Source organism: Neolamprologus multifasciatus, chromosome 10 (genome assembly GCF_963576455.1).
Source record: "Neolamprologus multifasciatus chromosome 10, fNeoMul1.2, whole genome shotgun sequence".
Taxonomy (NCBI): Eukaryota; Metazoa; Chordata; class Actinopteri; order Cichliformes; family Cichlidae; genus Neolamprologus; species Neolamprologus multifasciatus.
The window spans coordinates 32826761-32842569 of record NC_140448.1 but is presented as its reverse complement, the minus strand read 5'-3'; the positions used below and the strand labels follow the sequence as shown (position 1 = coordinate 32842569).

The window sequence follows — 15809 nt, the reverse complement described above, 5'->3', positions numbered from 1 at the left end:
CATGTGTTTCTCAAAATGGGCTCATTGAGTGCAGCACGGATAAGATCTTGGAGAGGCTACGGCTGCTGTGAATACTCAGTATAAGATCTCTGAGTGCAGACTGGATACATCTTGGAGGGGCTCGCTCAGAATAACACCTCTGAGCATACATTGGATCACATCTTGGAGCAGCTCACTGTGGTCGTGAGTTCTCAGAATCGGCTCTTACTTACTTACTCCTTACTGAGGAGTTGGCAACACTGCATGGACCCAGCGGGCTTATCCCGGGAGCACAACATCCTCCAGCACCTCCATTCCCTCATCTGGGAGGAAACGTCATCCACACTGCCGTCATTCCATCCCACAGCCGGATTCCGGGGCGTCAAAGCAGCCAGCTGTGGTGAGCAAAACTGACTTTTCCTGTTGTTTCAGACTTTGGGACTGTTTACTTACTGTGTTTTTTGTGGCAGAGAATGACAACAACCACGGTTTTTCTACCTCACCTGTTCAGTCTGATCTAGAAAAGACTGTTTTCACTGAGATCATCCAGCTGGTTAAGCCTTGTTCTGAAGTTTCAGGAGAACCAACACCACAATCTACTCAACTCCCACTGCAACCATCTCTACCCCTGTTAGCCCATCCAGTAGTTCAGTTAGGCATCCAGCCTGAAGCTCAGTTAGCTGCCCAGGCTGAAGCTCAGTTAGCTGCCCAGGCTGAAGCCCAGTTAGCTGCCCAGGCTGAAGCTCATTTAGCTGCCCAGGCTGAAGCTCATTTAGCTGCCCAGCCTGAAGCTCAGTTAGCTGCCCAGCCTGTAGCTCAGTTAGCTGCCCAGCCTTAAGCTCAATTGCCTTTGTTTCCGTCGGTCCAGTCTGCAGGTATGTCTCCTGTTCATCCGCCCTCAGCTCAGTCTCCTGTGTTGCCGCTAGCTCAGCCTTTAGCACGGCCTGCACCTTAACCATTTCTTTTGTCATTGGTTCAGTCTGTAGCTCAGCCTTTAGTTCAACTGCCTGTTTAGTCCCCTGCTCAGCAACCATTAGCTCAGTCCCCTGCTCATGTAACAGAGTTAGAAAAAGGCTTAATGAATTTCCTCAAAACTGACGTGCTTTGTGAATAGTTAGAGCCACCTGGTGAACAAATACCACAACTGCAACTGTTAAGGTTCCAAATTGCTGCACATTGCATGCCTCAGCAAAGGAAAATATTCCTAAGCTGGTGGTAGGTGCTTGTGAGCGATGTTGTTGCCACAACAGTGACGAAAACAAAATTGAGGAGCAGACTTAACATAAGCAACACACTTCGGGTGTCATTGTCCTCCATTATGCCCAGGTGGGACCGTCTTGTTGCAGAAAAACATGCACAGGGCTCTCACTGATTGAGCGTTATGGTGAGTTATATATTTTCTTGTACTTTTATATTTGTTTTGTAGTTGTGTCTTATTTTGAAAGAAATATTTATGCGTTACTATAGTGACCAAAGAGCATTAAGGGGGAGAGAAGAGGATGTTACTCTCAATGTTGTTGGCGCATTTTAGGAGGACGCTGTTAATAAAATTACACGATTACACAGTGAATTCGCGTGTAATATTATATTTACAAAATACCACAGTTTTTGTCTTTGTTGTATCATTTTATTTTGTTGCATTTATCCGTGACACCTGCCGGTCCGTGGAAATATAGTCTGACATTAAACCAGTCCGTGGCGCAAAAAAGGTTGGGGACCGCTGAGGTACGTGCTGTTAAGTACAAGTTTTAGTTGATATTGTTGTATAAAAAAATGATGAAGAATGATGTCATCTCTCAGTTACCATAAGGAGAAAAATAAATAAATAATACTGCTACTATATGATCACAGGTTTGGTTTCAGCTAGAACTTTTAAAGAAAGATTTTGTCGATGCTGTGTTGGAGAAATGTATATTAGTCTTTTGTTAAGTGTTATGTTTGAAAAAAAAGGAAAATACTCCCAAGCTGGTGAACTGAATGTTGCAGTTGCTTTTTACACTGTTGATGACGACTGTGTGCTGTTTTCTTTGTACCAGTTGCCAGAATAAAGAGGGAGCCCAGAGTAAGGGCAAGTCCAGCGTCGCAGTGCTGGGGGCGATCGTGGCTCAAGAGTTGGGAGTTCGTCTTGTAATTGGAAGGTTTCCAGTTCGAACCCCGGCTTGGACAGTCTCGTTCTTTGTGTCCTTGTGCAAGACACTTCACCCGTTGCCTACTGGTGGTGGTCAGAGGGCCCGGAGGCGCCAGTGTCCGGCAGCCTCGCATCTGTCAGTGCGCCCCAGGGCAGCTGTGGCTACAATGTAGCTGCATCACCAGTGTGGATGACTGGTTGTGTAAAGCGCTTTGGGGTCCTTAGGGATGAGTAAAAGCGCTATACAAATACAGGCCATTTATCAAATACAGGCAGTGCTGTCCTTTCTTCATGGGCATATCACACGACATGCACCATAGACTCACAGAACAGCAACAGCTACACTCAGCAGGGACTGAGTGTCGCCCCCACTACCTTTTAAACGGCCGGCCTCCGGACCTGTTTCGTCTCTGTCATTGGCCACCTGAACGGCTCGGACTTCTGTGTTGTTGGCCCCAGGGTCACTCTCCTGAACTGTGTCAGTGGACTCTGTTCTGGTTATGCCCATTCCCTGATTAGGTCTCTGTGTATTTAAATCTTTGCTTAGGCTGCTGCCCCCGCGACCCGGCCCCGGATAAAGCGGATGAAGATGGATGGATGGATGGATGGATGTATTTAAACCCTGTGTTTGCCTTTGCCCTCTGTCACGTCGTCAATGTTTCCTACCCTCTGTAAGCTGTGTGATTCTCATACATACATAGTTTTTCTGTTCAGAGTTTTGTTTGGTTTTTGTGAGTTTGTTTATGAGGAGTTTTTTTTCCCATGAATAAAGCTGTGTTTTGAGTCCTGCTCTTGGGTCCACCTTTCCTCCCTGCATACCAATTCAATTCAATTCAATTCAATTTTATTTATATAGCGCCAAATCACAACAAAAGTCGCCTCAAGGCACTTCATAGATACAGAGAAAAACCCAACAATCATATGACCCCCTATGAGCAAGCACTTTGGCGACAGTGGGAAGGAAAAACTCCCTTTTAACAGGAAGAAACCTCCGGCAGAACCAGGCTCAGGGAGGGGCGGGGCCATCTGCTGCGACCGGTTGGGGTGAGAGAAGGAAGACAGGATAAAGATATGCTGTGGAAGAGAGACGGAGGTTAATAACAGATATGATTCAATACAGAGAGGTCTGTTAACACATAGTGAGCGAGAAACCACACAGCCTATCATGACGGAGACATTTTCTCTGATCTGCAAATCAGTGCATTCTGTATTTATTTGCTTAATATTGTGTAGTAATTTTACTTAGTTTCCCAAAATTTTAGGAACTGGGGTTTTAAACAGTGGTAGTCAGGTAATTCAGAACCACCCAAACAAAAATTTAAAGCCGTATGCATTATTACCTTACACTACATGTGAGAAGAAGGATTACATCAGCGCTTAATGAGCTGGTAAATTTGCTGACGTGTTGCATCTTGTGAAGAGGCTTCAAGGACAAACATTACAAATTGTAAGTGAATTCAAGAAAACACTGCAGAACAGCTCTGCCCACATCACAACAAATACTAACAATAGGATGCTAACACTCTGCACAGATTTACTGTACTTGCATTCTGCAGTCATTTTCTCTTATATTGGTGTGACTGTAGCAGCCAGGTCAGCCTCCACAGACAAATCCTTAGCCTTTAAAGCTCGTAACACACTGCTCTTGAATCTGATGCAGCTGTTCCTCAGCCTCTCCTCAACTATTTACTACCCATTACTTGTTTAATGATTGTTACAAGGATAGTACTTGTTTACTGTACTTGCATTTTGTTTTGTTTCTTGTAAATATTGGGCATTATACTTTTGTATTTCAGTGATTTTAACAGCTTAATATTTCAGGTCTTACATTTTCTCTTCAATGACAAGCACATCACAGACTCTCACTAACATCACAGTCCAGTCTCCAGGGTTAGTAGAACGAGTCATGATTTCTACTCTGACAACACTTCCAACCTGTGTGTTTCTCTTTATCAATGGCATCATGTTGTTCACTTTGAGGAGTAAACCTGTGTTTCGTGAGACCTGCCGTTATATTCTTCTGTATAACCTGCTTTTTGCGGACACTGTGCAGCTGGCACAGAGTCAGATTCATTTTCTTCTTGCAGTTCTTAGAATAAGAATTTCATATCCTGTATGTGCTTTTCTCGTGGGCTTCACTCATCTCACATCTGTGATATCTCCTCTCACGCTGGTTGTGATGCCTCTTGAGAGATATGTTGCTGTGTGCTACCCACTGAGACATGCAACCATCATCACCATCAGAAACACAGGGGTAGCTATCACTGTGATTTGGGCCATCAGTTTTTTAAACATTATTATTCGCACTCTATTGTTTTTATCACTATTTGAAGAGCTGGGTGATTTAGAGGTGAAAGGCTTTTGTGGTGACATAGCTATTCTGCTCGGGACAAAGTCTGATCATTTTGACAAAGCTTTCACTTGCATTGTGGTTGTGGCTGCTAGTGTGGCAGTCATTTTCTCTTACATTGGTGTGATTGTAGCAGCCAGGTCAGCCTCCACAGACAAAGCCTTAGCCTTTAAAGCTCGTAACACACTGCTCTTGAATCTGATGCAGCTGTTCCTCAGCCTCTCCTCAACTATTTACAACCCATTACTCGTGCCTCTTTTAATGATTGTTACAAGGATAGTACTTGTTCGCATTCAAAATGCTTTTTATCTGTTTTTTATTATCTTACCCAGGTGTCTGACTTCTCTCATTTATGGACTAAGAGATCAGACTATCAGACCTGTCCTCATATATCATCTATGCTGTCGATTGAAATGCCCAGTGGTAGAAGACAAGGGATGACATGTTTAGTTTGGATGGAGGCCTTTGTTGGTCTGCATATTTGAGTCTCGTGATTTAAAGCAACATTTTTCAATTAAAACAAACAAACAAAGGTATTATTGTTCAAGAAGCATAGATAGTAGGGGTGGGTTTTTATAATCGATTTATCGATTAAAATCGATTCTGGCTTGGATAACGTAAAATCGATTCATTAAAATCCTGAATCGATTTTTTAATATAAATTTATTTTGCCCGAAATGACAGAATCTCTGGTGAAATCTCACAAAATTTCAACAACCACCAAACAGCTAAGACAGTAAATGAGAGCAAGAACACGGATTCTGCACAAAGACTTAAACACACAGCCCAACCGTGGATCAGAATCAGATGTCGCCTTTCTCACAGTCGGGGCAGAAAGCCGACAGCCCGCTGATTCTGATCTGTCGGCGGGTCGAGCTTTGTGTTCACGCCCTTTATGCGCTGATTCTAAAGCTGTTAGTTTGATGTCTCTCCAAACAATATTGACTGAACCAGCAGCAAAAGAAGATCCAAACTAGGCTTCACATAAACAACGTCATGAATTCACTCTGACTTTTATTGTTTTGCTTCGACCACGATGCACAGCTCGCTCTCTTGCGCGCTCTCTCTCCCTCTCTCCCTCTCTCTCTGTACTGTTTTCTGCATTATTCGCTTGCTTGTTACGCACAAGTCTACCATTGTTTACAGCGCTGTCGGCCGACGGTTTTTTTTTTCGTTTTATATACTTCCGAAAATAAAACCTAATTTCTGCCGTTCAATACCGAACAAATTTAAACTTTTTAAAATTATGCAAAATGCAAAACGCTCAGCCTTGTCTCTAATAAAACCGCTGTAACTTCAGAGGTAATGTTCATGTGTTGATTAATGGTTTTCTTTCGTTTTTGATCTACTGCAGAAAATTTTTATAAAATCCCAGAACAGGAAAATCACCTTCATGTTTTTCTGTGTTTTATCCTCAGCTACTTTGACACAAAGTCATCTGCTGTGACGCTCACACCTTTGATAAAGTCTTGGTGTGTCAGCTTCCTTTTTATAGATACAAAAATATGTAAATGTACTGATCTGAATTATAATATTTCTGACTGTCAAAATTTCCCATATTCAAATCAAAGTGAATCGAATCGAATTAAATCGAATCGAATTAAATCGAATCGAATCGAATTAAATCGAATCGATTCGGGACCCTGTGAATCGGAATTGAATCGATTCTAGAAATCAGTGACGATACCCAGCCCTAATACATAGCTATAGCCATTTCTTTTCTTTCTTTTTTTTTTTACCACATTTTCCAAGTCTGCTTGAGGGGCTTAAAAACTGTCCTGATTCGTGATTGAGGTGAGAGACAAACGACCTCTGGTCCAAGTGCGTCAAAACAATGATTTTATTAAACACATGTGTGGGAAGATACACAGCTCGATATTGTCACCCCAGATCTCCCGTCAAAACATACTTTCAGCATGGTTTTATTATGTCAGGGTTAACGCCCCTTCTCGCGTTAGACAAAACATCACATGTATAGGTTATAATTAACGACAGTTCAACAAGTTTCCGTGTTTAACAGCATTTTTCCCTATATGGTTGTCTGGCTCCTCCAGATGCTTCCTGTAGACCCCGGATCACTAGTTACCAAGCAGAGACAAAGCAAGATGTCTTTCACCTTTACTCTTGAAATTATACTTCATGTTTATGTGTATGTAAGCGTGTTAGGCCTTCATTCACAGCATTCAAGTCATTTCATCAATATATCAGTTCAGACATAACGCTGAACGACGCTTTTAACCTTCATTAGACTGTATGCTTAACTCTATCATGAGCACAAATGCAATGTGTGTAATAACATGATTAAAACTGTATGTTTAATTAATTGAATAAATGTTTAATCAAATGCCACTGCTCAAAGCTTAATAAAAAGAAGAAAAGAATCAACATGATATAAAATGATATAATCCCCACATTTCCCTCTCTTTGGCCTTTGAAAAAGGCCAACAACCCTCCTATTGTCTCACTCCTCGGTCCAGTCAGCCACCACCACCAACAGCATCATAGGCCCCGGACCATTCGGCCCCAAATGGCCCTCTCTATCAGTCTCTCCAGCACTCGTCTGGCACAAGGAATGAGACAACACAATGACAACAACCTGTAACCAATATTCCTATGAAAGTAACAAGAGAAAACATGGCAGACATAAACACACCCTTCTATTGCCCAAACACAGATGTCACCCAGTTCTCCAGCGCATTATTGACTCCCGAATGTTCATGCATAGTTTTGGACAACGTTTTCAGGCCCTCCAGAGCCCTGGTTACAGAGACATCTGGAGCGGTGTTGTTGGGAATGAAAGTGACGGAAGAGGTAAGCGACTCATGTTGTAACTGACGTCAGACGCCGGAGATTTTGGCAGAAAATTAAAGCGAATGGTAGTTTAGAATTGAACAAAGTTTCTTTAAGCTTCAGTATTACCAAATATACTAATCAGTTGTCATACAACTAACAACATCTGTCCTATCATCTCTAACACCCTGGAGGACAACGGGGAGAGTTTAGATGCTCTCCAAGATTACATCAACCGCTGTTTCCAAGATTTAGTAATGAAGAAGGCTCAGAGTGCATCTTCCCCGGCCTAAATTGAGACGCTGCCATCGAAGAGATGTCGCCTGGCAGACTCCCCCGGCACAACATCGCCTGCCGGCAAAGACATTGCAGATATCCTGGAGTCAATCGACAAGCGATTGTCCAGTTTCAATGAGAGGCTGTCCCTGGTGGAGATTTTACACCGGGAATTTAAATCTCTGTGAGAATCCCTGGAGTTCAGCCAGCAGCAGGTGGAAACGCTTGCCGCTGAAAATGCCACGCTACGGGAGTTGGTCAAATCTCTCACCGACGCACGATCTGATATCGTCGTGTTGGAGTTGTTCCCAGGTCAACATAGTAAATGTTGTTCCAGGATCAACATTGCAATGACCAATCAGAATGTTGTGATGTCATACTTTTGCGACTTCGGGAAAAACCGCCGTAAAACAAAAAACTGTACTTAAGCTGCGAGAAACCGCCTCTGTCCGCCGATCAACAGACCCTGACCCTTTAATAAACACTAAGCAGAATTGATATTGTCCTTGCAACATTGGAATTTCATAAATGCACGAATGGCTTGGTGCACCAAAGAATAATGTCACAACAATGTGATTGGTCACTTGCAATGTTGAACCTGGAACAACATTTACTATGTTGTTCCAGGAACAACACCAACACGACGATATCAGATCATCCCTCGCCGATAACGTGAATATCAGCTTAACCAGCTCTATAGAGCAGACGCTTCACTTTCCATTGTTTTTGTATTCTGTGTTCTGGCCTTCACCAACGTGAGTTAGCAGACGTTCTAGCGATGAGTTCTTGAGAACGCTGATCATAAAAAGCCTGCAGCCTAATTACTCTCAGGCGTAATGATGACAAGGAAATAGGGCCTCCCCCTGAGGTGGAATCACCAGGACGCAGAAAAGTTTGAGCACTCACCCGGACCATGACAGAGGTCTGGGATGCAGGGCCTCCCTGCTACTGTGGAGCCGGGGACGGTCTGCTTGTCTCCACCCCAGGGAAAAGGGTAACATCTCCTGGGTCTAGGTGCAGTTTCCCTCTCTGGGGGCAAGGCTACCTGGCCCTGGGGTATAGGGTATGTTTGGGGAGAGTGGTTGTGTGTACAGTGTCCATTTGTGTCTGTCTCCGCTTTTGGTGACTGTCGAGTATTTGTATATGTGTGCATGAAGGTGGGACACATTTGTGTCTGTTTGTTCCTGTACGTCTGTGTCTATATGTCAGGTTGGGTCACCTCAGGCCCTCCAAGATATGTAGGCCTTTCTCTCCTTTCCACACTCTGATGCCCTCAGATGTCGGTACGTTGGTGGTTCTTGGTGTCCTGGACTGGGCGCTCAGGTGTGTACCAACTTACACCTGGTGGCTGCTTGGCGGGGCCTGGCACCTGTGGCTCGGTTGGGCCCCTTCCAGGGGGTGGGGGGGCCCTCTGGCCTCCGGCCTCTGAGCCTGGGGCTCAGTCCACTCTGGCGCATCCAAAGTATTCAGAATATGTTACTCTCATTGAGTAAAATTATTAGTATTTACTGTAATTTACACTTAGCTAGATTATTGTAATGGTGTTGTGTTTATGTTGATCTCTTTTTTGCTTGTTTTCTCTTTTGTTCTTTTTTCTTTTCTTATCAAGTGATCCGGTTAATTTTTTTTTATGTGCACTTTCTCACTGTCCCTCTTCCCCTCTGTTTTTCTTTCCCTCCCTCTCTTACTTTCTTTCTCCATTTCCTATCCCCCAGTCATATCTGTCCAATCTGTAAGAACTGAAAATAAAATAAACAAATAATAATAACAAAGTTCAATCAAATGGACCAATATGGCAAGGCCGTGATGATCCACTTGCCAAAGTAAATCTGTTGGGCATCTTCTTTGGCCTTCAGACAGAAATTCTGATGGCTACAGAACCAAACGGGATGGGCAAAAACAAAGAAGAATGTTTACATTGCTCATTAGTGATCATTGTCATGTGACACTGCAACTGAGTGTCACATGACACTGCAAGGTTGCGAGGACAGAACGAATAAATTGTATGCAATGTCAGACCAACTCTGTAGAAGAGCTCTGCCAACAATGGGCAAACACAGATCCTGACCTGATGACTGCTGGTAGGAACAGTAAAATCTTTTTGTGGGACTGGGATTTTTATCAACCACCAGCCTTTTGTGAGATATTTTAATGTTTTTTCTCCTTTATGAATACAGCAGTTATTGGGATTCTGTGCTACATTGACTTCAACAGATTTATGTTTTACATGTCATAAATTTTCTGCAATGTCAAATGTATCTCAGTCTTACACTAACATGTCTATTGAAGTGCAGTATCAGGACCTACTGAGGGTAATTATTGTTTCCACTCTGTCAACAGTTCCATCTTTTATTTTTCTCTTCCTTAATGGGACCATGTTGTTCACACTGAGGAGTAAGCCGGTGTTTCGTGACACTCCCCGTTACATTCTTCTGTATAACCTCCTTTTTGCAGACACTGTGCAGCTGGCACAGAGTCAGGTTCTTTTCCTGCTCTCTATTTTTAAAGTAAAATTGCCATATCCTGTATGTGTATGTCTCAGCTTGCTGGCCAATCTCACCACTGGGATCTCCCCTCTCACCCTTTCGGTGATGCCTCTGGAGAGATATGTAGCTGTGTGCTACCCACTGAGGTATCCTACCATCATCACCATCAGAAACACAGGGGCTGCTATCATTGTGATTTGGATTATCAGTTCACTAAATAATCTCACTCGATTCATCTTTTTTTTCCCATTTGAAGTGTTGAAAAACCTGCAGATGAAAGACAGTTGTTCTACAATAGCTCTATTACTCGGGAGAAGGTCTGATCAATATGATACCGCTTTCACATGTTTAGTGTTTGTATCAGCTGGTGTGGCAGTCATTTTTTCTTATATCGGTGTGATATTAGCTGCCAGGTTGGCCTCTGCAAACAAAGCTTTAGCACGTAGAGCTCGAAACACTCTGCTGTTGAATATGATGCAGCTGTGCCTGAGTCTCTCCTCTACTATTAATAACCCTTTGCTCACAGCCCTTTCAAGAACTGTAACAATGACAGTATTTTCATGGGTTCAGAATGTATTTTATTTGTGCTTTATTATCTTACCCAGATGCCTGAGTTCTCTAGTCTATGGGCTAAGAGATCAGACCATCAGACCTGTCCTCATGTACCACCTATGCTGTCATCAGAAACGAAGTCAGTAACTTGCAATATTTCACCTGGAATCTGAAATGGTTTAATAAAAGTAAGCCTCAGATTATCTGCTGGGTTTCTGCAAGATGTACACCTCTCATATTAAACTGATCCAGACTGGAGTACACTGTTAATTATTTTCAAATATAAAATTCCAGCTTTTTGCCAAACTCTTTCTTGTTCTTGATCCTGCTGCTGATCGGAAAATTAAAGTCATTGCCGAAGTAAACTGCCACCTTGACTTTGACTCAGACCAATGACTAACCTTTTTTTTTTTTTTTTCAGAATTAGTGTTTCCATCATACCACCGGGCCTAATATAGTCATTTGCTATATATAGACAGTTTTCACCTCCATAACACCATCATGCTTAACAAGCATGATTTAAACACTTGCCATTTTCATGAGGGACATCATCAAGTGTCACTCTGGTCATGTGTTGTCACTCTTTTCAACCAACGCAGAGCGATACTGAGGCTACAAATATATCTACACTCCCCACTCCCAGTTCAACAGTCACTTATATTTTTCCACTCAGCTAATCATTCCCCTTGGCCAGATGCACATTCTGCCTATTCACATTTTCATATATAAAGCTGGAGGAGAAATCATAGAACCGTTAGAAACCAATTTGAATTTGTGTGTACACCTTCAAATTCAAGATATGAATCATATCTATATTTTATCATCTGAGAAGAAATCTCCTTCATCAAAGAAGTGAAAACACAAGGAAGAAATCACCAGTGATGAGAATACAGTCATAACTTAGAGGTTACCTTAACAAACAAAGAGGTTTCCTAGAAATTCAGCAAACCCACAGATAAAATCCAGCTAAAACCCAGCTCCATAGCTGCCTGGAGGGAGCAAGTCAGGGCTGGCGAGCTTGCTCTCTCTACCTCCACCTCCACTTCTTTACCGCAGCCCCAGAACAACACACACTCACCACCTGCCTCAACGCTACCACAGACTTCCTCTCCTTCCACACACCAGCCGGGACCTCTTTCACCTGTTTGTTCACCTGCCTTTTTCCTGGCAGCTATGTGGTCGGACGATGAAGAGGTCTCCGTTTCTCCGCCAGTTTCAGTTCCCTCATCCAGAAGGAAACGACGCCACCGTCGCTCCTCTCCTCAATCATCTGTTCTGCCACCTGTTGTTCCTGCTGGGGGTTCTGGAGAACCGCTCCAGCCATCTTCCGTCTCCGCTGAAGGGTCCGAGGAACCGCTTTAGCCGTCTGTTCCCGCTGGAGGGTCCGAGGAACCGTTCCAGTCGTCTGTTCCCGCTGGAGGATCCGAGGAGCCCGTCCAGCCTCCTGCCTCGTCAGCTGGAGGGCCCGAGGAGCCCGTCCAGCCTTCGTCTGCCTCCGCTGGGGGGTCCGAGGGGCCCGTCCAGCCACCACCTGCGGCTCCCACGCCGTCACCTGCAGTGCCACCACCTGCGGCTCCCACGCCGTCGCCTGCAGCGCCGTCGCCTGCAGCGCCGTCGCCTGCGGCTCCCACGCCATCACCTGCAGCACCATCGCCTGCAGCGCCATCGCCTGCAGCGCCACCCCCTGCGGCTCCTACGCCGTCGCCTGCAGCGCCACCCTCGCCTGGTCCAGCCTCCGAGTCTTCAGCTCCGCCTGGTCCAGCCTCCGAGTCTTCAGCTCCGCCTGGTCCAGCCTCCGAGTCTTCAGCTCCGCCTGGTCCAGCTTCAGCCTCTGCGTCGCCTGGTCCGGCCTCCGTGTCTTCGCCTTCGGCTTCACCTGGTCCTGCCTCGCTCCGTCTAGCTTCGTCTGCGCCTGAGGTCCCCATGCTGTCTGGTCCTGCTCGTCCTGTCCGGCCTGCACGTCCTGTCCGTCCTGCTCGTCCTGCACGTCCTGCTCGTCCTGCATGTCCTGTCCGGCCTGCTCGTCCTGCACGTCCTGTTCGGCCGCTTTCCAGGCCGATGACTGGACGTCATTGCCGTCATGGACGGCCCCCTGAACTACGTCGCCGCCGGTGCCTCCCGGCTGGCCGGCCTCCTGACCTGCTCCGTCGCCGCCGGTGCCTCCCGCCTGCCCAGCCCCCTGAACTGTTTTCTGGGCTCTTGGGCCGTCGGCCTCCGGGCCGCCCCCCTGAACCTTTTCGGGACTGTTGCCTGGGCCTCTGCGCCTTTCATGGGCCCTTTTGTTTGTTTTCTTTTGGACTGTTCCTGGGCCTCAGTGCTGTTGTTTTGTTCTGTTTTGGACTTTGTTCCCTGAGTTTTGGTTTCTGGCTCCTTGTGTTTTGTTTGTTTCGTAGAAAATAGGGATTGAAAGATATCCAAAATGGCATGGTAGTTGATTACTCCATGTAATTTTAATTAGGCTTTGATGCGAGTCCGGATGCTGCTCCGTTTTCCCCGTCGTCTAGAGCGTTTCTTAACGGGGAGGAAAAAAGGCAAGCAGCGTACACATGCAGTCGTGTCTGGGGGAAACGGGGTGAAATTTCCCGGTTTCCAGTACGGATTTGCTGATTGATGCTTCAGAGGTCGGAGATCGAACAGTGTTTGACGATCATAAAAAATTAGTGTGGTAAAAACCAGGAAACATATAGAAAATAAAATAGCCAACAACAGATAGAACTCGGGGAAGCGGAGACGTGCATACTGGCGCCATCTTGGTTTCATTCAAACTTAAAAGTATGTCTAAACAACAGTTTTTCAGTAACTTTCCACTAGAACATGGTCCCCTGTCATCTACTTTCTCCCAGGCTAGCGTGAGCGAGAGTCTACAGCATTCTACCCCCCAAGGACACTTAGTAATGCCTTTATTTTCAGGGCCGTGTCCACTTAATACTACCCTATATGGTTATATGGCATTTTAGTCAATATAAAGCATAGAATTGTAGAATTGAGGCACTTCAAATAATTTTATCCCAACAGTGCCCACTCCACGTCGGGGACGAGTTTCTGCCCCAAGTGGAGGAGTTTAAGTAACTCGGGGTCTTGTTCACGAGTGACAGGAGAAGGGAGCGGGAGATTGACAGACGGATTGGTGCAGCGGCCGCAGCAATGTGGACGCTGTACCGGTCCATTGTGGTGAAAAGAGAGCTGAGTGTGAATGTGATCTACGTCCCTACCCTCACCTATGGCCACGAGCTGTGGGTAGTGACCGAAAGAACGAGATCGCGGATACAAGCGTCGGAAATGGGCTTCCTCCGAAGGGTGGCTGGTCTCTGCCTTAGAGATAAGGTGAGAAGTTCAGCCATTTGGGAGGGGCTCAGAGTAGAGGCAAGGCAGACCCAGGACACGCTGGATAGATTATATCTTTCGGCTGGCCTGGGAACGCCTTGGAGGAGGTGGCTGGGCAGAGGGAGGTCTGGGCTTCTCTGCTTGGTCGGCTTCCCCTCGTGACCCGATCGCAGATAAGCGGAAGAAAATGGATGGATGGATGGATGGATGGATGGATGGATGGATGGATGGAGGTGCGGCAAAAGCAAAAGCACGATCCCCTCTAGTCTTCCATCGGGACATTGGTTGCACTAAGAGCCACTGATTAGAGGATCTAAGTGCTCTCTTGTGGGTGTATAGGTCAAGGAGGTTGATTAAGTAGCTGGGTGCCAAGTTATTTAAAAATTTAAAATAACTTTAAAATTTAAAAGTGTAATATGATGATGTCTTCTGGTGCCGCTTAAAAGACATGCTGTGGCATTTTGGACAAGTTGCAGGCGTTGGATGTAGGAAAGTTGAAGGCCTAGATAAAGAGAATTGCAATAGTCCAATTTTGAAGTAATAAGAGCATGAATGAGCTTTTCTAGGTCTTTATGTTGTATATAGGGTTTGCCTTGGAAATTTGGCGTAGTTGGTAAAAGCTGGTTTTCACCACTGCAGACACTTGCTTGTCTAATTTGAGGGAACTATCCAGCACTACGCCAAGGTTTCTAACAGTAAAGGAAAGATGACTGGTATAGGATCCCAGGATATCCGATAGCTGTTCCACGGGGATGTGACTGTCAAAAATGCTCATTTCTGTTTTGTTTTCATTAAGGGTGAGAGAGTTGTGCAGTAGCAAGTCTTTAACATCACGCAGGCAGTTTAGCAAAAGCAATAGAGGGGACTGGAGATCTAAATTCAGGGGGAAATAGATTTGGATATCATCTGCATAGCAATGGAAGGCAATATTATGTTTTCATGAAAATTCATCCAACAGCGAGGGAGGATAAGAAGGACAGACGCAACAACATTGTCATCCCCTATGTAGCTGGTGTATCAGGAAAAACTCAGGAGAGTTTTCTCCAAGCATGACATCCCGGTGCATTTCAGACCCAGCAACACACTCAGACAAAAACTGGTTCATCCCAAAGACAAAACTCCAAAACACAGACTTAACAATGTGGTGTATGCTGTACAGCAGCGAGGAATGCCCAGACCTCTACATCGGAGAGACCAAGCAGCCACTTCACAAGCGCATGGCACAACATAGAAGAGCCACCTCCACAGGACAAGACTCAGCTGTCCATCTGCATCTACAGTGGGGCAAAAAAGTATTTAGTCAGCCACCGATTGTGCAAGTTCCCCCACTTAAAATGATGACAGAGGTCAGTAATTTGCACCAGAGGTACACTTCAACTGTGAGAGACAGAATGTGAAAAAAAAATCCATGAATTCACATGGTAGGATTTGTAAAGAATTTATTCGTAAATCAGGGTGGAAAATAAGTATTTGGTCAATAACAAAAATACAACTCAATACTTTGTAACATTACCTTTGTTGGCAATAACAGAGGTCAAACATTTACTATAGGTCTTTACCAGGTTTGCACACACAGTAGCTGGTATTTTGGCTCATTCCTCCATGCAGATCTTCTCAAGAGCAGTGATGTTTTGGGGCTGTCGCCGAGCAACACGGACTTTCAACTCCCGCTTTTCTATGGGGTTGAGGCCTGGAGACTGGCTAGGCCACTCCAGGACTTTCAAATTCTTCTTACGGAGCCACTCCTTTGTTGCCCGGGCGGTGTGTTTTGGATCATTGTCATGTTGGAAGACCCAGCCTCGTTTCATCTTCAAAGTTCTCACTGATGGAAGGAGGTTTTGGCTCAAAATCTCACAATACTTGGCCCCATTCATTCTGTCCTTAACACGGATCAGTCGTCCTGTCCCCTTGGCAGAAAAACAGC

At 45.1% G+C, this 15809-nt stretch overlaps 2 protein-coding genes and 1 pseudogene across 2 annotated transcripts; all 3 read left to right on the top strand.

The window, feature by feature from the left end:
* Window positions 1-3309: 3309 nt before the first annotated feature.
* On the top strand, window positions 3310-5011 carry LOC146510605 (odorant receptor 131-2-like). Its single transcript, XM_085175272.1, has one exon. The coding sequence runs from the start codon at window positions 3948-3950 to the stop codon at window positions 4896-4898; it is 951 nt and encodes a 316-aa protein (XP_085031398.1). The 5' UTR covers window positions 3310-3947; the 3' UTR covers window positions 4899-5011.
* A 4686-nt stretch (window positions 5012-9697) lies between these two features.
* LOC146510604 (odorant receptor 131-2-like) lies at window positions 9698-11151 on the top strand. The gene has a single exon (XM_085175273.1). The coding sequence runs from the start codon at window positions 9770-9772 to the stop codon at window positions 10706-10708; it is 939 nt and encodes a 312-aa protein (XP_085031399.1). The 5' UTR covers window positions 9698-9769; the 3' UTR covers window positions 10709-11151.
* LOC146510603 (uncharacterized) lies at window positions 10784-12963 on the top strand (annotated as a pseudogene).
* Window positions 12964-15809: the final 2846 nt, after the last annotated feature.